Raw genomic sequence first — 25,888 nt, forward strand, 5'->3', positions numbered from 1 at the left:
TGGTTTCTATTCCTTTGGTTTGTTTGAGAAACAATATATATATATACGTGTGTGTGTGTGTGTGAACCTCAAACCTTTGGGTCCAAAGGAAGCAGCTCTAACCACGCTGCTGCCAGCTACCCTTACGAAAGAGTTTTATAAAGGTTTACCTGTTTATACAACAGAATACACTTGCGGTGTTATTTAAGGGCGATAGGAAGATGTGATCAAGTGTTATTTAAGGGTGATAGGAAGATGTGATCAAGGGTAATAAAGCAGGAGTGGGATTGAAACTCACAACCTCCAGAGTGCCCGGCAATAGCCCTAAGCACTACACCACCTGCTGGTTCATCACAGTCATCACACTCGCTATGCACCTGAACAAAAGGCCAAGTGGCATTTCACTGCATGTACACTTGCAGTTACCTGCCCTCACTGAATCAGCTCATCTTCCTCACACACACACACACACACACACACACACACGCACACACACACGTGTGTGTGTTTGCCTGCTCTTTTACATGCGGGTGGGAGGAGCCTCTGTCCTCAGATCCTCGGCTCTCTCTCCCTGTTCTCTGCCCAAGTTCACACTGGAAGCGCAGTGAGTGACACAGCGGAGCTGTGACCGCGCAGCTGTCAAACTGTCACCCGCACCGACTCCGCCAAGGACACGACGTTTTTTCGCGGCGCTCCTGCTCTCCTATAAATTATTGTTCATCTCCATCTTCATCTTCATCTTCATTCCGTCGGGGCTGCTGCTGCTGCTGCTGCTGCTGCTGCTTTTCCTTTTCGTTGCCTCCGTCTAAGATGCCAGAGGAACGCGGCGGGGTGCGATGTTGCGAACTGGTAGGTGTCTCTCCGCCCGGAGCGCAAGGCTTCTTTTTTTGCGCTCGAGTTGAGCGCCACTCACTGCCACTGCGCTCTGTGACACACACTGCGCGCTGCTTCATCACGTAATGATACTATTGCATATATGATATGCGCACACACAGCCCACTGTACCACAGTACTGTACCCGTATTTACCCACCTGAACAACACGAGGAGGAGTCGGAACGTCACGTCTCGGCAAAACGTGTCGGCGCTCACGTTCGGGCTGCAGCGCATTGATTGATCCAAGTCCTGGACATAATGATGATGATTTCAATCATTGCCGTAACTGTATCGCCTGCGAGCGGTTATTTTGTCACCAGTTCGTAGATGGTGGGCTTTTTATGTCGGTACTGTGCAGCATGCGGGACCCCCTGCGCCCGCTGTGTGAAAAGTTACATCATGACTGCTTCTTCTTGTTCGGATTGTTAGACAACATGGTCTCTGAACGGGAAAAAAAGACACTCTGACTAGTTTGTTTTTGATATTCACACAGTCATTCAGCTCCGGTCTTTGTCCAAGGTGATTTACAGTGTTAGATGATGCACTGTACAGTGATTACTCTATTGGTTCAGGGTACGAACTGCTGTCCTGTGTGGTCAGTGGGATTCGAACATAAAACCTGTTGGCGACAAGGTGACAGCGTCAAACTCTGTCGGGCTATGTGGTGCCGCACATAAAATTGATTCATTGTGAACTCCGAAGACTGGGGAAATGATTAACTCACACACGCGATGTCTACAAGCCCTTGTCCCGAGGCGAACCCGGAGCTTAACCCGGCGACACGGGGGGCAAGGCCAGAGGGAGAAGGGGACACGCCCCGGACGGGACGCCAGTCCGCCACAAGGCACCCCGAGCAGGGCTCGAACCCCACACCCACAGAGCAGGCCCCGGCCAAACCCGCTGTGCCACTGCGCCCCCCCCAAACAACTAACTAGCAGGTGCATTATTAAGTAGTAGGAGGGGAGTTTCAATTCGTGCTGCTACCCTTTGGTCTAAGCACCCAGCTGTGTCAGGTGATCACGTCCACTGCAAGTTGGGGAAAAAATGAGAAGGGAGAAGAGCTGACATACTAACGTACAGACCTATCAATACTCGGTTTCTGTGTGTTCGTGCTGGTCTCGGTTGAAGCTGCATAAAATACGCTCGTGGCAAAAAAAGACTTTGCCGTTCTTTCAGAAAGCACGTTTTGTTGTGAATCAGTTCGCCTCTATTTCTGTAGTGCACTGTTCCAGAAATGGCTTTTTTTCTGTGGCTGCTTTTGCAATTCAGCCAGCGATGTTTTTGCAAAATATGAAAGCGTTCACACGATTGTGTTTCATGCCAAAGTCCTGCTCTTTAATCAGTATGCCATTTATTTGTTGCTAGAAAATATGTGAACCCTTTGTGTCCCTTAGTTTTACCAGAAAATTGTTATTTGATGATAAGCTATTTTTCTCATCTGACATAATACTAGTGTGCACTTACCGATTCCATATGTTGCTTCAGAGGAAATCATGTACGTAGTCGAAAACAGAAGCAGTGCAGGTGCAAAAAAAAGTGAATCCCAAATTGAATTGGTTAAACCAATTAAGTAAATACTGTGTGTAAATCATAATCATTTATTAATTTTATAGGGTTAACATTTAATATTTAGATATTATAAGATTATTTTAATATTTTATACAAGAGTAATGACCAACCACTCAGGGTTCACATACTTTCAAGAAGCACTGTAGGTATTTAAAAAAATATTAAGTGTTAATAAGTTTTTTTATCTAAAGCAGCATGTCCTATTTCACTGTCCTCATATTTAACTGTGTTCGTCACTGCTGTGCTGCCTACTGCCCTCATGAGCTGGACATATAGACTGCAGGTCTTCGTTCTGGCTCGGACCATTTCAGGTTTCCGTCCTTTGTCCTTCAACAAAAATTAATTCCTGTTTATATCAGTTTAACAAAATGTTACTGGCCTGAGATAAACTGAATTCTTCTTAAAACGTACGTTGCTCATCTGATTAAAAAATATTGTAAATGTGGCCTTCCAGTAATCACAATTTTTGGAACAGAAGTCTACATCCAGGGCTAAAAGATACATTTGAAAAATTGTTAAAACTTGCTGTGATTAAAGTAAACTCATACATATGCAGACATGTAATACCGGAATCATGTTTTCAACTGATGCATAGCTCAGAAAATCATAGATATAAGTGTTGCTTTCAAGGCATCAGGGATCTTGTACAAACTTCCTTTGATAATACATTTACATTTACATTTATTCATTTAGCAGACACTTTTCTCCAAAGTGACATATATCTCATAGAAAATACAATGTGTGCATTACCTTAGGAGAAAGAGAAACTTAGATGCAGACTCGTGATTTTTAAGTACAGTTAGTTTCTTTCCACCATATGAACCAATTTACATCACATGAGTAGCAGCATAAGACTTTATCTGAATATAGATGATATAATATACACTATATGTGGCCATATTTATAAGGTAGCTACAGTATGTAGGCCACATTTATAGTATTGTGATTTTCATTATTTTTGGTATTTTGTAGCTCTGTCACCGAATAATCTCTCTCTTACCCATTCCCACCTTTTTTCTTTTCCTGTCGACAGGGTAATTTACTGGACCGGATATTTTCTTGTTCTCTAGTCAAGCTCAGAATTAACTTTAGCAATCTTAAAATTATTGATCATATCCATGAAAAAATTGTGAAGTTGGTCTTATTTTAATTTTGACTGGCTACTTTAGTAGACAATACAGTGCATACTGTGCAATATTTCATTGTTTTTATCCTGAATGTCATATTGATATTTAACAATATTTGTAACTTTTCAGGGAATCTACACACACATGCATGCAAATGCAATAATTAAACTGTGGTTTCCAGACATTTTTCTTACCGTAATGTGATTATTATCTTGTATATGCCTATAGCTGCTTTACTGCTTTTGCGGATGCCTCATAACTGTACAATGGCACAATGGCACTTAAAAATGATGTGAACTATGTAGGAAATGTGTTACTATAGAAAATGTTCCATAAGTACAGGTTTACAAAAAGATTTAGTGAAATTAACCTGTATTCCAAAAAACTTGCACTATGCAGTCATTGCAGCGTTCTTGCGTCATACCCTAACACAATGTGTTATTAATCTGAATTGTGAATTATATTCAGGTTAGCATGTTCTTTTGAATGGCTTTTTCTATAAAATGTACTTTCAGTTTCTTTTTAACTTATACTGTAACTTGCCATCTCTGAACTAGCACTGTATACGCAGGGTTGCGACCAATTGTAATACAGACGGTCCCCAAGTTATGATGGTCCGACATGATTTTTCGACTTTATGATGGTGCGATAGTGATACGCATTCAGTAGAAACTTTGACTTAGTACTTTGACTTTTGGATTTCGATTTTTTTCTTCTGCAAGTGCTATTCGGTACGATACTCTCTCGTGATACTGTGCATCCATCATGTCTGTGAAACGCCCATCTATGTCTCCTGCTACTGGCAAGAAGAAGAAGAGGAAGGCAATTACTGTTGAGGAGGAACTCAAGATAATTGCCCAGCATGAAGGCAGCAATCCCTTAAAGGCCATCGCACGTATGCTAGGCTGTGATGTTCGGTAGGCTAGGTGTTAGGTTAAATGCATTTTCCACTTACAATATTTTCGACTTACGATGGGTTTCGAAACATAACCCCATCGTACATCGGGGACCGTCTGTACTATGTTTCAGCAAAGTTCTGCCGCTATTCTATAATAAATTATAATTTGTTGCCATCAAAGCACCTGATTTTAAACTAAGAGCGGGGTGTGAAATGACAGCTTATGGAGCTTCATATCTTAGATTGTCTGCTGTTAATTATTAGGTATAATAGAAAGCATTTTTCATTTCTGTGTAGTTGGTTTGTTTCATTCAATGTCTTTCGAGGTTTTTGTGGCAAAAGAATACATTGTGGTTTTATTTGGAAAGCTTAAGTAAACACCTCTAATTTAGTAAGCACTAGAATTCACAAAATATTTTCAAAAATCTTTTCAAAAACTGGAATTTGCATGAAAATTTTGCATACTGTGACATTTATGGGTATAAAATAGATAGTAAATAGATAGTGTAGTAACTCACTGACTATTGTTGACCGCTTGTTTTGATCGGGGTCTGAGCAGTCCAGAGCAAATGCCAGAATCACTGGGCACAAAGCTAAATAAAGGATACCCTGGATTCACATATTCAGAAACTACTGGCAATATAGAGTGTTCAGTTCATTTGTACTGCATGTCTTCAGATGGTGGGCGGAATCCAGAGCACCCAGACGAATCCCATACTTAAAATAAAGAAAATTACTATAAAAGCTGACATGCAGAGCTGCAGCAATCAGGAATCAACAAGAGTTATGTTGGATATGCCAAGGCAATGATGAGATGAGTCTTAAGCCTGGATTTAAAGGCAGAGACAGAAGGGGCATTTTTGATATGTGCTTCCATTGCTAGATACACTGTAAAGAATCACTCAATCCCCCCCAGCTCCCAAGTTATGGAAGGAGATTCTACTTTTGTATAAGTATATAAGGTTTTGATTAGTTCAGAAATATATATTTTCAGGTGTCGGTCTTTACATTAAACATACCTTGGTATTATGGCTCTTTATAATGGATTGCATTTAAATATTTCTTTCATTGTCAAAGATGATGTTTTTATTAGAAATTTTTATAGGCCTTTGTGAAGTCCCAAGTACTCTCTTGTTGAGGTCTGCTTTCTTCTGGTATTCCAGTACCAATAAAAGTGTGATGACTGATGGCTTTGTCACTCTACAGGTAACTGACCAGTCTCTGTGGGATTTAATATCATCTCTAAATCAGTTCAGTTGAACATGGATACACTGGAGTCTGAGCTGACCTGTCCGATTTGCCTGGAGTTGTTTGAGGATCCCTTGCTCCTGCCTTGTGCCCACAGCTTATGCTTCAGTTGCGCACACCGTATCTTGGTGTCACACTGCTCCACCAACGAGCCCATTGAGTCCATCTCTGCCTTCCAGTGTCCCACCTGCCGCTACATAATTCCACTTAATCACCGTGGCCTGGAAGGGCTCAAGCGGAATGTGACACTGCAGAATATCATTGATCGATTCCAGAAGGCATCTCTAAACAACCCTAACATTCTTAGTCAAAATCGACAGGGGCGCCCACACCACAGCAGGCAGGGCAGCCCAGCCAGAGTCATGTCCTTGGAACGGATTAGCTGCCAGTTCTGTGAGCAGGACCCACCTAATGAGGCCGTCAAGACTTGTATCACCTGTGAAGTGTCATACTGTGACCGCTGTCTGCGTGCCACGCACCCCAATAAGAAGCCATTCACGGGTCATCGCCTGGTGGATCCTTTACCTGATGCACACTTGAGAGGCCTTACTTGTCCAGAGCACGAAAATGAGAAAGTCAGCATGTACTGCTCCGTGGACAGCCAGCTTATCTGCCCTTTGTGTAAGCTTGTGGGACGCCACCGGGAGCATCAGGTCTCTTCCTTGAATGAACAATTCGACAAGCTCAAGGTAGGAACTTAAATTGCAAGCATAATTTCTGTAAATGTCCCCCATACAGATACTGTCCAAGAGGATTTTGTGTACATGTGATTATGATGACAAATGACAGTATTCCACATATCTGCCTTTGCTTTCTGAGCCACACAGCAAGTTCTCATTACAGACTCTAGATTTAATATTACCACAGAAATTGTATTGTACTGAATTAGACCAAATGTTACAGACATCATCAGGGACAGTTAGGCAGAGAGTAGTAAAAATAACCAAGTCTATGACATTCAGTAACAGTGACATTCAGAGGCGCAAACAAGATAACCTGTGGCTCAACATCGTGAAGAGCAGTGAGCTGCTAGTGGACTTTAGAAGGGGTATGGGAGACCAGTGCGCTTAGTTTGCGGAGAGCATGGGCACCTTCACTCATCCAAGTGGAATGATTGCAGCTACGTTATTGTGACGAATGTTCACAGCTTCACAGAACTGTGATTGACAGTGTGGCCACCTTCGCAATAACTGTGATATGGCACTACAGCTGTGTAAGAACAGATGCAGTTGAACCCAGATGTACACACTGCCTCCACAATCACTTGTGTTGCTTCAGTCTCTAATGGCCACATCATGTGAAAAAGCCCCTTTGCTATACTTCTTTCGTGGAAAAGATTTAAAACTATCAAATGCGGAACTTCTCGACACCACAATATCACCTGCATGAAAGCCTCAACCTTTATGGATAATGTTTACGCAGCAGACTTTTATTAAGTGCGTTTATTTGGCATCAAACGCATTAAAATTATTTAGATGGGACAATAATTATTGACTTTGTACTAGAAATGGGAGTAAGTCGGACCTATCGCTGTCATATCCAAATCTCGATTCCTGACCTTCAATTTTCGCAGCAATCGTTTCACAAGTAAGGGAGAGTACTTGCTGCACTTCCAGAAGAAATGTTTAAAATCCTTCTTTTCACTGACAGATAGTGTTATGTTGCAGTTTATAATTAGGTCAGACAATATTACATCTGTAATTGCCTTTTGCTGAGGATTGTTCAGGCTGTACGCAGTCCTGGAAAAAGTGATCCGAGTAATTTGTGGCTGCTGAGGTTCACTGATGACCTTGCAGTTTAGCTGTTTTTCATATCTGCAAATGTAAAAACTTAAATAAAAGAGAAAACACAGTTAAAGAAATTAATCATTTTGAAATTTTACCTAAGGCTAAAGCATGAAAATAGCTTAGATTTCCACTATTCCACAGTCAAAATGAATGCAGTGAATCTAAGAAAGTAAATGAATGCCCTTCTTCTCTGGTCAGGAACAATTTTACTCAAAGTTGAAAAAAGCAGTAGCAATGTTAACGTTTTGCAAATTAAAAAGACTTTCCAGCTCTGTGTGCATAGTGGAAAAGCTGAAGAATGCAAACCTCTGAATTATGTAAAGTAGCACTTTCTGTGCATATTAAAAATTACTGATGATAAATGGATATTTTGGTGCCTATTGTTCATCTTTCCACAGATGTTTGGTGTCTAAGTAAAACACCACTTTAGCTTCGTAACAATTCACATTTCTCCAATTTACGGTTTGAATATTTCACACAGGTCCGATTGTGCACCTAACAGAATGACAAGATACTGTAGTCATAATGGAGCAACAATGGTAGTACTTTTCTTTTAATGAACAAAAATTTTTGATACATTGAATTACGCTTCTTTTCTCCAGTTACGGTACATCGAATAGGAAAAGTCAGCAAAAAAAAAAGGGAAGGTTATAAAGCGTATGTGGTTATAGTTATGTATAGTTAGTGTACCTGTCTCTAAAATGACAAATGCAATTTGATGTCATGGTCACTTTGTTGCTGATTTTTGGCCAACAGCTTTTGCAAACTGCTGTTCTTTTCTTGTTGGTGTAGTCGACCATGAAGTGTGACTATCCAAAGCTAATAATTTTCGCTATAGATGCCTCTGTCTTACAACTTTTAATTTGTCTCAAATGCCGAGGATAATGAAGGTTCACAGATCACCACCATGGATCACCAAGTCTAAGTCAAGATATTTTTAATGCACAGCCAAGCAAGTCTCAAGTCTGAAGATTTTGCGACTTAAATGCAACTTGAGTCATCTGACTCGACTTTCCCACTTCTGCTTTGTACCATAAAACTGTAAATCCTTCCTTTTCTCTTCATTTTACACTATTTTGACTTTATCATCAGTGTATATGTCTCAATTGCTTTTTGAGCTGCACTCAGCTCAATTCATATCAGTGTTAACATGGAAATAAGATACTGAAAGTGAAAGTTACCTTTGACAGCAGAATGGATTTTTCAGTAGGCATTGCATATAGTGAAAGGAAAAGATTGTATTATCTACTCACCTACTGCATTATCACATGGCATTAATGTTAAATGATGACCATGCATCTCCTTTACAATATTTTATGGCCCTTAAGTTCCCCTCTGCAAGCATTTCCGTTTAGAAACCTTTGCAAATTCCATCCCCTGATTTAGAAAAGATGACATGACAAAAACTGAGAAGGTACTATGCAAATATCATACAGGATGTTGAGATTACTTTTGTATTTTTCCAAAACAATGGTTTCCCTGAATTTCTAGACCACACAAACCAAATTTTTAAAAGTTAAGAAAAAACATGTAACAATAAATTTGTAACATAATCCAACTGTAATCCATTCATTATCAATAACTCCTTGCCTTAATAAATGGTTGCGGTGGTACAGATCCTGTTCTTTATTAAAAGGAATGCCCAACGTTTTAATAAAATACCTTACTTTAAATATATGAGAAGAAGCAGTTTTTTGCATCACACATAATGTAGGAAAATTCCAAAGATTTTTTAATGACGCCTTAAAACAATTGCCTTGTGATGCATAATCTGTTGCGTTGATTTTTTTTTTTTTTTTTTGGTCTCTTTTTGTAGTCAAAAAGATAGCAGAGTTCATATTCATACCGAGCTAACTAAAAACATAGGATCGATTTTACATTGTGGAGAATTACTTCTAAGAAAACTCATTTAACAGGATTTTCATTCAATATCGTTGAATATCTGTTGGGTAAAATACTTCCTAGTAGTCCTTAACCATAACTTTATGTAAGCGGCTTGTTACCATGTTGTAGTATGGTAGATTTACATTGTCACTACTGATTTAGCTTTTTAGGTGGACAGAAGAGAAATTATTATGAAAATTAAAAGCACGCAGCCTAATGTAACTTAGTCTGTGTGTGTATATGTGTTTATAGGGTTTTGAAGTGAGCCCTGGCAGACTATCTGACGTGGCTATCATGGAAGCATCAAAGACAAGTATTGCGGTGAGTCAGAGACAGTATTCTGCAAAAATATGTAGAGCGTATTGAAGATGCATGACTATCTGCTTGAAAGAAGGTTGTTCAAATGATTCTAATATTGCCTTCGATTGACAGGCTGTTTTTGTACATTTCACATCATCTGATCATTGACGGAGAGTGTGTTCCACTGATATGTATGTATGGATGAGTGACGTATTGTAAGTAGTGTATCTAGCAGTGTAAGTTACCTTGGTGAATAAGGTGTGTGGGCTGATAGCACTACATAGAGTTCATTGGAAGTCGCTTTGGAGAAAAACGTCTGCTAAATAAATAAATGTAAATGTAAATGTAATTGAGCTCATATCAGTGCCTCAGCTTTGGATACAATATTAGGGCTTGCACTTGTTGCCATATTTTGTTAGCAATGATCTAATATATTACATCAATTTTTGCTCCATTTTCAACCTTCTTCTGCATCACATATGCATCTTTTAAGCTTTTATTTAAATTATTTGCTTAGTTATAAAATTTACATTTATTCATTTAACTGACACTTTTCTCCAAAGCAACCTGCACTTTACACTTATTTATTTAGTAGACACATTTTCCCCAAAGAAACTTCCAATGAACTGTTATCAGCTGACACACCTTATTCACCAAGGTGATTTACACTGCTAGATACACTACTTACAATGGGTAACTCATCCATACATCAGTGGAACACACTCTCTCTGTCACTCACACACTGGGTGAACCTGAACAACATGTCTTTGGACTGTGGGAGGAAACCAGAGCATCTGGAGGAAACCGACACAGACACAGGGAGAACATGCAAACTCCACGCACACTGAGCAGGGATCGAACCCATGTCCTCTCGCACCACCCAGGTGCTGTGAGAGAGCAACGCTACTCGCTATGCCACCCGAAAATATTATTGTTAATGCTTTCTAATAATGACATTTGAACTTTTGGCAACTTTTTATCCAAATTATTGATGTACGTTTACATTATTTAACCTCAGTGTACATGAGATTTAACTGGAGCTTAGCTGCTGACCAGTGGGGTACAGGTTCAAACTGCTGGCAGGAGTCAAGGCTGTGGAGCAGCAGTGATTACATGAATTGTTTCAATAAATTATGAAGCTAAAAAAACTCTCAATATCATTTAATCCAATGCAAAACATTAGTTATCTACATTGACCAAATATAAACGATTTGATTCACTTTGCATAGAGACCTACAGAACTTATCCTAAGAGGGGTTGAAAAAAAATATTAATGGAAATTTGACACATATGAAAAAAAATTATTTTCCTACAAAATGTATATTTTCAAAAGCAGTCATTTTTCTTCCACCTCAGCCTTGTAGATGGCACATGTACATGTCTGTAGTGGCTTTGCACGTTTCAGATTTAAGAACATCTTCATGTTTTTCTAGCAGTTAAGATGGATGAAGGGCATTGGGGAACTGCAGTATTCAGGTCAAACAGATTTTCTACTGGAATTCAAGCCTAGGCTTTGGCAGTTCCTGAATACTAATACTGTTCTGCTTGTGTTTAAGTCTAGTATATTTATCCTCTGTTCTGGGTCTATATTTTGTGGCTCAGTCTCCCGTGGGAATGTTCACCGTAAAGCATACTTGTTACTGAATAAGTTCTCTTGCAGTATTTGCCTGTATTGGGCTCCAACCCTTGTGCTCTAGAGAATAGCCGACTTCTGGTCTAGCCTTCACATTTAGTTACTTAATGAAGGAATTAAAGACACAAGTGCATTTATCTTTTGCAGCAAACTTTGGAAAACAACCTTACAAACCTTATTAAGAGGAATGAAGAGTTGGAGAATCAAATGGCCAAACTCATTCAAATTTGCCAACAGGTGGAGGTAAGTATGATGTTTTTAATATGTATATTATATTTATATATATAATGTAATATATACATTTTTGTATATAATATTTGGCCTGACAGAGGAAATGACCAGTATAAAGTGTGATATTACAAAATTATTATAACAAACACTAAAATAAACGCTTTCATCCCAATGAATTAGTTAATAATGCTCAATAGCGCTGAAAAAATTACACCAAGGACGAAAGAAGTACTTTAATAGTGATACTGTTAATAAACATACAGTTGTTGTTTTGGTGCACATAGCTTTCATTGCTAAAATTCACTAATGAATAATCTGGATGCTATAAATTCATTCATATACATTACTGACATTGTGATTTTCACATTTCCATATATGTGCATTATTATTCACCTTTAAAATCAATAATGTTAATGTATATCTTTAATTGCACTGAAGAGTTTATCAGTTTTCGTTATAAATGTCTTATAGTTGAACTTACCCATGTTTAACTGGTATTTTATACACTGCAGTAATATTTTTCCAGTCCTTAGATACAGTAGAAAGTAAAGGTAAAGGTAAACGTTTCCCTAGATGGTATGGAGAGTGCACTTACTGTGAGGAAAATGAAGTGGTTCAATAACTTATAGTATAAATAGCCCTGCTGAAGAGAACTGTAATCCTGTGATCCCCTCTGACACAGACCTACATACTCTCAGTATATGAGATCAGCTGGAACCGGAACGTTCCTTATCACAACAGACTTGTGTTTTGCAGTACGCCGTCGAAGAAACGCTCATATTAAAATTGGTCTTATCGGGGTTGGCTGTGGAATTGCGCTATAATGATGGCAGTGTCTTTTTTTCGCATCGTGCCATGGCTACCCTTCGCGGTATTGCTAGAGATGAAAAGCATCCATTAGAATTTGCTCCAGCAGTGCTGTGCACGGGTCTTTCATGGCTTTCTGTAGACTCTGTGCTGTGGTTCCCAGATGAACACGGCTATGCATGAGGCCAAGTTGATGGATGAGTGCGATGAGCTGGTGGAGATCATACGCCAAAGGAAGCAAGTCATCACTGTCAAGATTAAGGAGTCCAAGGTATGCTGAAATTTTCCTCTCCTGTTTCATGGGGGGTACTGTGGCACAGCGGCACAGCAGGCACCGTTGCTGCCTCATAATCCCCAGGCTCTACGGATGTAGGTTCCAATCCAGCTCAGTCTATGTGGGGTCCACATGTTCTCCCTACGTCTGCATGGGTTTCTGACTTGGCCCCACATTCCAAAGATGTGCTTCAGGCCAATTGGTAGCCTGTGTGGCTACCCTGCAATGGACTGGCCTCCCATCCAAGATGCTCTTTCATTAGACTTTCACCCTATGCCTTCAGGATAGGCTCCAAACTGTCATGACCCTGACTTGGACAAGCTGTTAACAAAATTGAACGAGCATTTCATGGGTGTGCCTCTCAGGTTCTGTGAGGATAGCTGTAGGTATGAAAGGATCTGAACAAATTTAGAAGGATTTTGTTGCATTGAAGGACATTTGAGGCTTTTACAGACAATGAGCTGCATGATCAAACCCTTTATTTCCTTAACATATATGATTTTTGGAACCTGTTCGTTAAAGTAAAGTTTAGAAGGAAGCTGTGCTCTCAGAGTTCATGTAAATGCTGTGAATACAGTGGAGTTTCAAGGGTGATCTGTAGCCTTTCGTTCACTCAGTGGTTCTTTTGCATTAGTTTAAGGAAGAGTTCAGATTTTTTGGGGAGAATTTTTTGGAGTTACTATTAGAGATGATGGAAAATACCTTGAAGACTCTTTCTGAACAGAAGTATGGATGGAGCAGGGACCTCATTTCAGTACACTTACTGCTAACGGTACACTTACTTGACCGAGTCACTTCCACACGGGAAATGGTGAGAAAGAGTATCTATACAATCATAAAAATGATACAGCAGCAAAACAAAAAAATGTCAATATTTGCCAACTGGACCGGTGCAAGAATAAAACTACCCATGAACACGCATTATGTGAGCCTTGCTACCCTGAGTAATTTATACATTTATTTAAAATAGCAGTCAAATTTCGGTTATAAGAATAGTAATACTAAACACGGGAATATGTTTAATTATTTCAATAGTTATTTACAAGATTAGTGTTTTAATTAAATCTATTCTGACCCATTTTCAGGCAGTCTGTGACACAGGAAACTGAAGATATCAAATCATTTTCTCTCTTCATGTTTTGAGCTACTTTTGTCATATTTATTGTTGAAGACATATTAGACTTTCTTGCTCTGGTCTCGGCAGTGTGCTGAGTACATTTTTTTGGCAGCTAAGCTTCCTGATGCAAACGTGTGCAGTTAGATTTGGTTTGACAAAGCACTTTTGTGTGCTTTTGCGTAGGCAAGTTGTGCTCCATTTGCTGGCTCATCCTACAGTATATTAGTGTGTAATTAGATATAATAGCCTGAGGTAATTACAACAGTAATACATTCAGTCTTCCATCATCGTACAAAAGCAATGTATTCCTGGACAATGGATGAAAAACCCATTTTAAAGTGAACTCTCATAACACAAAGATATAATTACCATTAGCTTCAACGGTAAAAAAATGTTTATGCATTCCAAAGCACAAAAAGTTACACCCATTGAGGCTAAAATGTAAATAAATCCCATTTACACAGACACGTTTACTTCAATAGTTAACATTATTTGTCATAAGACAACACAAGTCAGTTTCCCTTCAATTAATGTAATACTGCAGGGCAAATTATTAACTAAAAATACTTTAATTTGTTAATCAAGAAACTGGTGCTGAAAAGAGCTGTGCACTAAACCCATCGTGTCTGCAGAGGTTCTGTGAACAAGTCACCGCGAAAATGAAATTTCTGCCAATAGCTCTCCATAACCCTAAAGATTCAATAAACCTTTATGAAATCACTGTAAAAAAAAATAAATAAATTTCTACATTAATTTATAATTTAGAATAGAAGAAAGTTCAGTTACAAGTTAAACATAAAATATACAATACTATAATACTATAAAAATACACACACACACACACACACATTTTCAGAACCGCTTGTCCCATACGGGGTCACGGGGAACCGGAGCCTACCCGGGAACACAGGGGCGTAAGGCCGGAGGGGGAGGGGACACACCTAGGACGGGACGCCAGTCCGTCGCAAGGCACCCCAAGCGGGACTTGAACCCCAGACCCACCGGACAGCAGGACCGTGGTCCAACCCACTGCGCCACCGCACCCCCCCTATAAAAATACAGTAGGAAAAAAAGTAGGAAGTTTTTTCATATTTTATTATAAGAAATTCTTTGTTCTTATCTCTATTCCAAATGTAGACTTTCACAGGAGTCTCAGAAGAGTGAGGAAGCTTTTCTTCAAGAGCGTCATTGCTCCTCTGCTCCTTCAGCCGCTTACATACTTTTTGCTACGTCCCAGAGATATTTTAACTCCTTACTCATCTTTACACTCCTCTCTCGCAACAGGTCATGCCGTTTAATTTTTTCCTGAAGTGCCTTCAAGCTGCGGAAAATTTACGCAAAAACCTAGTGTCAAACCCAGAGATGGTATAAAAAGGCTATGGACCTAGTCTTGCTACTACAAACATGCATGCGATTGAGAAAAGCTTTGCAGGCGCAATCACAATTTTTAAAAAAATATTTTTTAATTATTTCCCTGGAATGGGGTGCGGTGGCGCAGTGGGTTGGACCTCAGTCCTCCTCTCCGGTGGGTTTGGGGTTCGAGTCCCGCTTGGGGTGCCTTGCGACGGACTGGCGTCCCGTCCTGGGTGTGTCCCCTCCCCCTCCGGCCTTACGCCCTGTGTTACCGGGTTGGCTCTGGTTCCCCGCGACCCCGTATGGGACAAGCGGTTCTGAAAATGTGTGTGTGTGTGTATTTCCCTGGAACAAAACGGTGCGAATGTAAAGCCACATAAAGAAAATATGCAAACGTTAAAGGTTGAGTGCGGTGTGTCAGTTTGCGACTTTTGTCTAAGTGTAGATGAGGACCGCACCAAAAGAGCCTCAAAGAGAAAAATCTGAATAAACTTTTCAGAATGAAACATCATACACAGAGCTGTAGTTCATCGAAGGAATATAGGAATGATCTCCAGCGGTACGTTTAAAGAGAAGGTACCAGTTCCGCACTCCTTGGGAACTGACGTCTTCCTTGCAGTGGTGGGATTGCGATCTCTGACCCCTAAATCCTCCACTCTGTGTCTTTCCGGAGGTGATGAAGCTGCGCAAGTTGGCCCAGCAGATAGCCAACTGTCGGCAGTGCCTGGAGCGCTCCAGCGCCCTCATCACGCAGGCAGAGCAGAGCCTGAAGGAGAACGATCATGCCCGCTTCCTGCAGACTGCAAGGAATATAGCTGAGAAGTAAAGACTCTCCCTCTACCCCAGCCTAAGAACTGTTGCAGTTCACTCTTTTTTCGAATTAGACATGTAATAAAGTAATATTTAAGCTTTTTTTCATAAGTGCAGCTTGTTTGTACCTTTGTGAGACTTCTTGTTGCCATTGAGCTGATGTTGACTCTTAGTGAACACAAAAATAGTGTCTTCAGAGACATCTGTCCTGACCTGGAGAGTTCCTCTACAACATATTGCTGGTCCTGCTATGCAGTGCTCTCTAGTACAAGTGTATATGCGTGTTTTCTCTCTGCCTAGTAATGGTGTAAAATGAAGTACTTTTTCATTTTTTGAAGGTCAGCAGTGTGTAAAGTTAGTTAAAAGAAAGGTAGTTAAAGAAAAAAACATAAAAGTTTAATATGCACCAAACGTGAGGTTTATAGTAGTTCCCAGGCTGTTATATGAGATCTCGTCTCTTTTCCCCCAAGAAGCCACATAAAAAGTACATCACTGTTCTCCTTTCATCAAAGGGTTGCTATGGCTACAGCATCGTCGCAGATTTTGATCCCAGATGTGAATCTGAACGATGCCTTTGACACATTTGCCCTGGATTTCTCCCGTGAAAAGAAGATCCTAGAGGGACTAGATTACCTAACAGGTAAACTCTAATAATACAGCATTTCTAAATGAGCTTTTTCAGGCATTAAACAAGCTATAATAGTTGATATATTGTATTATACCATAATGTGCAAAAGTTTTAGGCACTTGGTTGGAGAAAAAATCTGTAAAGTGAGAATGCTTCCAAAAATAATGCTCTTAATTAATAAACTTCCAAAAAAGCTTAGTAACCATCCATCGTCAAAAACCGCTTCTCCTGAGCGGGATTGCAGCAGGCTTGGCCTGGTCCTGCTCTCTGGTGGGTCTGGGGTTTGAGCCGCACTTGGGGTGCCTTGCGCTGGACTAGCATCCCATCCTGGGTGTGTCCCCTCCCTCTCCAACCTTGCATCCTGTTTTACCGGGTTAGGCTCTGGCTCACCGCGACCCTGCTTGGGACAAGCGGTCTCAGACTGTGTGTGTGTGTGTGTGTGTGTGTGTGTGTGTGTGTGTACTTTCTTTAATGACATACAAAACCATTACTGTAATACTGTAACTTTTCAGAAAAGGAATGCTTGGAAATCTAAAATATGCTCTTTTGCACTGAAACTAATGCAGAAGACATTAAATAACTGTCTAAAACAAGAGTTTTTGTGAAACATCTAAGTGCCTAAGACTTTTGCACAGTACTGTAGGCACAGTGAAATAAAACTAAATGTCAGATGTATTAAAAATGGCACTGCCAGTGTGCGATAATTGAAAACAATTTAAGTAATCTCATCAGTGCCTCCTCAACTCCTTTTCAGCGCCTGTTGATTTTTCCCCATGTGCCTTCTTGTCTCAGCTCCAAGCCCGCCCAGCATCCGCGAAGAGCTCTGCACTGCTTCCCACGACACAATTACAGCCCACTGGAGCTCAGAAGATGAGTTCAGCGTCTCCTCCTATGAACTGCAATATGCCATCTACACCAACCAAACCAACTTCATCAGTGAGTGAAGCAATATAGAAACTGAAATATTTACTGAAATACTTTTCTCAAAGTCCTTAACCGTTTCAGCTGCACAAAGTAGTCCTGGTGCAGATGCTGAGGAACAACACATGCTTCAATATTGATTTTGCAAAAAGTCAAACAGATCATTTATGTAATAGACACTGGTGTGTTTGGGACAATTACCACTGACTGATGTTGCTCTTTGCCGATAAGAGTGTGTCAAAAGGAGGTGCCGGCACAGGTAAGGAAGTTTCGTGGGAGGGGGTTTTATTCAGGGTCGTGCGGGGAAGGAGACAGAAGGGGGAACTGGGGGACAGGGAACGGGTAGACCGTGGGGGAACTTTATGCGTGGTGTTGCAATCGGGGTGGGTGTCAGGGTCATGCTCGGGGCCGTGGACGTCTTGGGGCACTCTCAGTCATCGGCTCCTCAGTCTCTCTCTCGCTTTCTCTCACTGGCTGGCCCGTCCCCAGCTCCGCCCCTTTTCAGACCGCCCCGAAGTGCTACAGAGTCTACAAACCAAGTCCTGAACCACGTCTACAGCATACGTTCAGATGAAGTTATTAGCCTCAATTTAAGACCACTAAGAAAGGTGGAATATATAAGAAATGTATATAATATATTTCTTATACAGTACTGTGCAAAAGTCTTAGGCACTTAGATGTTTCACAAAAATCTTTTATTTAGACGGTTATTTAATGTCTTCTGCATTAGTGTCAGTGGGAAAGAGCATATTTTAGATTTCCAAGTATTCCTTTTGCAGAAAGTTACAGCATTACAGTAATGGTTTTGTAAGTTGTTAAAGAAAGCACACACACACACACACACACACACACACACACACACACACTGTCTGAAACCGCTTATCCCAAGAGGGGTTGCGGCGAACCGGAGCCTAACCCAGCAATACGGGGCGCAAGGCTGGAGGGGGGGACACACCCAGGACGGGACCCCAGTCCATCACAAGGCACCCCAAGCAGAACTCGAACCCCAGACCGGCCAGAGAGCGGGACCTGGCCAAACCCGCCGTGACTCCGCTCGGGACAAGCAGCTGTTGACGATGGATGGTTACCAAGCTTTGTAGGAAGTTTATTATTTAAGAGCATTATTTTTGGAAGCATTCTCACTTTACAGCTTTTTCCCCCAAGTGCATAAAACTTTTGCACAGTACTGTACATAAATATAAATATATTAACTGTCAAAACTTTGAAGTAGGTTATGGTCCTAGCTAATCGTATCTGTTCACATAAGCTCTGAATTAAAACCAGCAGTGTTAAAAAATCCTGAATACAGCAACAACTCTTCATGCAAATCAATTGGATTCAGGTGGTCTAAGAATAAACTTTTTCAGGCCCAGTAAAACAGCTCTCGGATATGTAATGTAGTCATTTAGTGAACTGTTTGGAAGGCATGGAAAAATTCAATATCGTTGTTTATGAATAAGGGGGTGTGGTGGCGCAGTGGGTTGGACCACAGTCCTGCTTTCCAGTGGGTCTGGGGTTCGAGTCCCGCTTGGGGTGCCTTGTGACGGACTGTCATCCCGTTCTGGGTGTGTCCCCTCCCCCTCCGGCCTTACGCCCTGTGTTACCAGGTAGGCTCCGGTTCCCCGCGACCCCGTATGGGACAAGCGGTTCAGAAAATGTGTGTGTCTTTATGAATATAGTAGCATTTGTTGTTCATGATGTGAATTTTGGACATGTGACCACATTGTAATTTGTCACCATTATACAACCACACACAGGGGGTGCAGTGGTGCAGTGGGTTGGACCACAGTCCTGCTCTCCGGTGGGTCTGGGGTTCGAGTCCCGCTTGGGGTGCCTTGCGGCGGACTGGCGTCCCGTCCTGGGTGTGTCCCCTTCCCCCTCCGGCCTTACGCCCTGTGTTACCAGGTAGGCTCCGGTTCCCCGTGACCCCGTATGGGACAAGCGGTTCTGAAAATGTGTGTGTGTGTGTATACAACCACATAGGTTTCCTCTTTAAGGTACGTAGAGACTTTCTGTTATTTTTGTTCCAAGGTACCCAAAGTAAGCAACCTGGTTTATGTAAAAGATGATCCATCCAAACAGGGAAAAGTCAATTGAAGTTTTTGATTTAATGTTTTTTCTTTTTCTTTCATTATCGCTTGGGTTCAGTATGAAAGGGAACAGAATCTCAGCATAAAGGGCTATTTTGTTATTCCTATTTTGGAATAGAAACAAATTTGGGGAAAATGCAGAAATCATGTGTTGTGTAGTCCGCAGAATGTGCTTCACTATAACAAGTTAGTGAGTTACTAACCCAGTTACTGCCCTGTGTGAGCATTAAATGGAATGTGCAAATGAAAAGTGATGCAAGAGGCCTGTGCATCAGTAATTCCGCATACGTATTTCTGTCTTTTGGCAGATCTCTACAGCTCAGAGGACAGCTGGATGATTGTCCCGAACATCAAGCAGAACCACTACACAATCCACGGGCTGCAGAGCGGAACCCGCTATGTCCTCATTGTAAAGGCTATCAATCAGGCAGGCAGCCGTAGCAGTGAACCGGTGCGGCTCAAGACCAACAGTAAGTGCAATGTGTCTCCCTGTAGCCAACAGCAGCGGTAACCTCCTGTTGTCATCCCTTGAAGCCAAGGCAGGTGTCACAATGCTCTGCAGATATTAGTGCACCTCCTCAATTCTTTAAGCCATGTGGTTCTCACCTTGGGGTCAATGGATCCTTTGGGGGTCAATCGATGGGCTTCAGGGGATCCATGAAACACATTCTCGCTTTGAAAGTAACAGCGTCTTACTAAATAAAAGGTAAACATACTACTACATGATTACTGAATATGACAATTTCATGAGAAACTAGTCCATTTTCAGTACAAAAAACTGTGTGGAATATTTTTGTCTTCATTTGTTCTGAAATTTGAAATTTTTCTAGAAGGGCATCCTATGCTTTCATCTGAGATTTAAATTGGTCCATAGTCTATAAAAAGTAAAGAACCACTGCTCTTGTTTAAGGATGCAACAAGAATATCTGTCTTTTCTTTATTGTATCAGAAGACATAGGACACATCGGTGTCTTACATCATGGAGCAGAGCCACAACAACATTACAATGTTCACAAAATGTTAGAAAATGTTGTCCTTCTTGATAGAAATACATTATTTAATATAAAACTTGCAAATATAAAAATTAATGTAAAATGTGGGTCAAAAAGGTTTATTCAAGTGTGTTAATATGTCAAGTACAACATTAACCACGAACAGATGTCCTTCAGTAAAGGCAACAATATACATCACTACAACTCAGCAGCGTGAGTCACAGAAAAGAAGCATGTTATTAATTCTGGGATCATTGTCAGCATGAGCACTATAATAAAATGCAATGCTGTTCAAATCCATTATAAATGTACTGTATAAATGTATTTATTTTCATATGGGAGTCTATAAAACCACAATCTTAATTCAGCATTTTTCAAAATACGTCATACATACAGAGTTCCTTGGACTGATAGATTCATCTCGCATGGACTGGTTACCTGGACGTATATAGTTTTACTTCCAGGTGGGCCTTTCCTACAGTGCCCTTGAGCAACTGAAATACACAGCAGTAGAAAAAAATTAAAAATGTATGTACAGTACTTTGTGCAAATGCATGTGCTAATAACTAAGGAAATAAGAACAAACTTATATGCACATTAAAAATGAATAAACAAACACAGGGGACAGAAGCAAAGTTAAGTATTAATGTGCTGTCCTCCTTCCCCAGTTAGAGTTGAAGATAAAGTTGAAACACAGTAAAATGATGATGTTGTTGTTGGTTGTGCCCCAGATACTTCAATATGGAAATAAAGTTACGAGCGAAATGAAGGTGGGGGAAATATATGGCACGGTGGGGTTGTGCGATCGGGTTTAGGTTTTATCCTGGTCTGTGTGAAGTTTCCGTGTTCCCCCAGTGTTTGTGTGGGCTTCCTCTGGGTGCTCCAGTTTCCTCCCACAGTTCAAACACATATTCCAGGTGGGCTGTTGACTCTAAATAGCTCATAGTGTATAAGTAAGTGTGTGGTTTTCCTTGCAATGGACAAGCAGCCCACCCAGGGTGACCCTGACCAACCGAATGCACTATGCTTCTGGGACGTGCTCCGTACCTCCGAGACCCTGTATCAGGACAAGTGGTTACTGATGGGGAGTGAGTGAGGAAAAGAGAGAAGGAGCCACATAAATGCAAATATTACAGTGTTCACTGATTTACTGATTGTTCTTCAACTAGAGGAACTACTGGATGTGATGGGATTTTTAAGAGCAGCTCAAGGGGTAACATGAGATGGTTCTTTTCAGCCTCGTGGTTCTTTTTTTTCCTGAACAAGTGTTTCACGGTTTTTCTTGAACCTGCTAATGGGTTGAAGTTTTAAGGTTCTCGTACTGGCAGGAGCAACTGAATGTGTAATAGCCACACCTTGGTGGGAATGTACAAACTTCTCGTTCAGTCGGTGCATTTGCAGGTGTAGGACGTCACCTCATCAGAACGCCATGAGTATGAAATAGCAGTTATTTCTTCATTGCTGGTCCCAGCACTGCACAATTTGTGCATATATTCATTTTTTTCCTGAGCCATTTCATCCCTTAACCCTTTTTGACAAACCACAATTTGCATTACACTTATTTGTTTAGCAGGTGCTTTTCTCCAAAGCATCTTACAATGAATACTACGTAGAATTTAGATAACACCTTTTCACTAACCTAAGTTCGGAAAGTTTGTCCTCTCTTTTACCATTGTAAATCTTATATGCATCAGTCTGAGTTGTATAGGAAGGCTGCCAGTTCAAATGGGAATTTTCAGCAGTTATGTCACAAAATATCGAACTTTTATTTTCAACTACAGAACGGCTCCCGAAAAACTGCGAACATGTTACACTGGGTTTGTTATGAACACGGAAAAGAACTAGGAGCTAGCATTATACTTTTTTGTAAAATTAGATATGTGGGGCACTTCAGGGTTTAAAGGTTTATGTAAAATAGCGAACCAAACATGATTTCATTGTTACTCTCAGGTTATTTTAGTCGCTGTTGTAACAGTTAGAAATTAATCTTTTTTTCCGGTGGCTGGGACGGTGAGGATAAAGAAGATATCCGAATCATATAAACCACCTGACACCTGCTTAGTTTTCTTCTTCAGCTGAAATATTGTGTCACTTGAAAGGTGTCGGTATGAACTATTTGTCGGTGTGAAATGTTTGCGCTTTGCGTCGCGTTTCGTAACGCCGTGCAATGCGATCGTGCTCAAAGTGTGCCAAATCCTGTAGTAAACACAGCTGCCTCTGGTGGAACTCTGCATATTTTATTTGCCCAGTATGTAAATACTAATTCCTAATTTCAACCCATTTCTAGCAGTAAGTTCAAGTAATTCTGGAGAAGACTTAAATGGGTTGCTGCATTTGAAGGTGGCTTTGAGTACTGTGATAAGCAGCTCAGAGCATCGTGTGTGTATTGATAATGTTTCTGTGCAGAAACGCTTTGTGGCATTGCTGTTTATTCACAGAAAATGTTTGGATGAGAACTCCAGTATTGCTTCATATGCTTGAAGTTTCGGTTTCAGACATGCGTTTGTTTTGTGTCTTTTCCACGCCAAGTTCAAATTCATTTCCATCGATGGATTAGACTCGTTTAGCCTTTACGTCGTTCCGAGAGCTGTTTTGTTCGGAGTTTTCTTCTCCATTTCTGTTTCCAGGACTCTTTTGAATATCCTTGGACTGCCTGCAACAGAATGCGTTTGAAATCTTTTCCAGTTTTTCTTGGAGATCTACGGCTGTGTTTAAGCCCCTGGTGGTGGAAAATGTATGTTTGCCATTTATTTCTAGGTCAGCCATTCAAGTTGGATCCCAAGATGGCCCACAAGAAGTTACGTCTGTCCAATGACTTTCTGGCCATGGAGAAGGAGGAAAGCTCGTTGAAGAAGAGCCACACACCAGAGCGGTTCAGCAGCACGAGCTCCTATGGGGTGGCGGGAAATGTGTTCATCGACAGCGGCTGCCACTACTGGGAGGTGCTGCTGGGAGCATGTACTTGGTAAGAACCACGACCGAGTCCAGGTTCGAACTTGGCACAGGACATGTGCGAGCATGCAGCATTCGAAATCTACGACTGCAGCTGAGCGTTGATGTTGACCACAGCATCAAACGCTTTAGAGAAACTTTAGGAACTAAGAAACTGCTGGTTTCTCGATCACCTCGGTATATATGTTGTACCAGGTTCTTCTCTGCTGCCCCGCAAATCTGAACACAAACAAAATACAGAACTGACCCTATATTCAGCCATACCCATTATTCACATTTGCTATACATTATTTAAACGATACATACAGATATAGTGGTTTGTTCAGATTGCATTTAATTTTTACATCTCTGGAAAAAGACTCTGACGCTACTGTGCCATTCATTCATGAAAGTATTTGTGAGGCTCAGAAAATCTCTTTAAAGCTACAGCAACTAATTACTCATAAAATGTAGCTCGGTGTTACTACCACAGCGATACCCTAAATCTTCTGCAAACTAGATTATTTTGTACATTTCAGAGCATTTTAGACATGTAAAGTAATTACCCTATTTCGTGTGGAAAGTACAACCCCATTGCTAGGAATGAAACTGCCAGAAGATCCAGATGTTAGCTGAAATTGCAGGAACGAACGGTGATGGTTTGTGCATTTAACTCTTTCTGTGCTTCTGTCGCTTACTTTCCTTTGACAACGCAAACTACGTTTACCTTTATTTATTCAGCTGCCACTTTTCTCCAAAGTGACTTAAAGTGTTAAGATACTTTCAGTTATTTACCTATTTATACAACAGGGTAATTTTACTGGAGCATTTCAAGGCAAGTACCTTACTCAGCGGGATTACAGCTGAAATTCTAACCTGGGCCCTTCAAGTGCAGTACTAAGTACTATGTTACCTGATACATAGCTGAAGTGTAATTTATAAGAATATTCTTGTCACGACCGTGCACGCACCACAACCAGCAGCACCTGGCTCCGATTAGGCACCTGCCCGCAATTGGAGCACTCAACGATAAAAACAATCCTGGTTCCTGTCTCCTACGGCATCAAACCTCACTTCACTTCATTGAACACGTCTTCGGATCTTCCCCTCGAACCACGTCTGTACCTCGGATTCACCGCACTTGTCCCCAACCACAAGTATTGCCTTGTCCCTAGTACCTTTCAAGAAATGATCCCATGTCATGTGGGACATTGGTTCCAACGTTTCGCTTCTCTTGTTGGAAGCATCATCAGGGTGCGGCCACGTCTTGTAAAGGTTAGATGTGAAATGGAGTGTTTGACGAAGGTGGGTATATTTATGGGCGGGAACAGGGTCGGAGGTCGTAGCGGGTGGGCCTACACCTAACCTTTACAAGCTATGGCCGCACCCTGACGATGCTTCCAACAAGAGAAGCGAAACGTTGGAACCAATGTCCCACGTGATGCAGTTTAATCCAGAAGAACAAAACCCCCAGTCAGTTGGCACCAACCGCGGAAGTCTACGGATTTTGAAATGATCCCGCAACTGGGTCCACACCCGGGTCTCCAGTCTTCTCTGTGCAACAGTTGTGAAGTTAATATTTTTATATGTTGCTGTTAACTGTGTTCTCCTTCAGGTATGCTGTGGGAATTGCATACAAGTCAGCTCCAAAAAACGAATGGAGCGGAAAAAATTCCTCATCATGGGTGTTCAGCCGCTGCAACAACAACTTCATGGTGCGGCACAATGGCAAGGACATGCTGGTGGAGGCCAGCCTGCAACTTAGGCGCCTGGGTGTGCTGCTAAACTACGACAACAATGCGCTCTCCTTCTACGACGCCATGAATTCCCAACACCTGCACACCTTCGAAATTTCGTACCTGCTGCCAGTGGTTCCCACCTTCATGATCTGGAATAAGTCTTTGATGATCCTATCCGGCTTGCCCGTGCCGGACTTTGCAGACAGCTCAGAGGGAGAAGTGTGCATTAGCCGGGAACATGAGTCACCTTACACACCCGGGAGGAAGAGCTGCCACTGAGGATTACGCACCGCTGGAATCCTGTAGACCAGAGTTTAGACTCCATGGTAAATTGCACCTGTTTGGTGTTACTCTGTAGGTCAAGATAACACACTTGCTCAATCAGTCATTCATTCACTATCAGCAACTGCTTGTCCAAGACATGGTCACGGTGGTCCAGCGCCTATCACAGAAGCACAGTGGCCTACAAACCCTGGACAGGATGCCAGTCCATTGCTGGGTAAACATACACACAGTCGCACATTAAGGACCATTTTGAGTCACCAGTTCATCTAAAATACGTTGGACTGTTCAAGGGAACTCATGAGGGAGAACACGCAAACTCCAACAGAGGTTGAGCTAGTTTCAAATCTACGCCCATACAGTCCAGGCGCGGTGAGGCAGTAGTGTTACCCACTCTCTCCAGGTAGTTCTCC

At 41.3% G+C, this 25,888-nt stretch overlaps 1 protein-coding gene across 1 annotated transcript; it reads left to right on the forward strand.

Moving 5' to 3' along the window:
* The first annotated feature begins 653 nt into the window (after nucleotides 1–653).
* On the forward strand, nucleotides 654–25,888 carry LOC108934218 (probable E3 ubiquitin-protein ligase MID2). Its single transcript, XM_018751778.2, has 11 exons — nucleotides 654–828; nucleotides 5,655–6,385; nucleotides 9,620–9,688; nucleotides 11,448–11,543; nucleotides 12,502–12,609; nucleotides 15,756–15,904; nucleotides 16,405–16,532; nucleotides 17,313–17,456; nucleotides 19,840–20,001; nucleotides 23,281–23,488; nucleotides 25,070–25,888. Exons 2-11 carry the CDS (start codon nucleotides 5,711–5,713, stop codon nucleotides 25,470–25,472), a joined length of 2,142 nt encoding a protein of 713 aa, XP_018607294.2. The 5' UTR covers nucleotides 654–828; nucleotides 5,655–5,710; the 3' UTR covers nucleotides 25,473–25,888.

This window comes from Scleropages formosus, chromosome 4, assembly GCF_900964775.1.
Source record: "Scleropages formosus chromosome 4, fSclFor1.1, whole genome shotgun sequence".
Taxonomy (NCBI): domain Eukaryota; kingdom Metazoa; phylum Chordata; class Actinopteri; order Osteoglossiformes; family Osteoglossidae; genus Scleropages; species Scleropages formosus.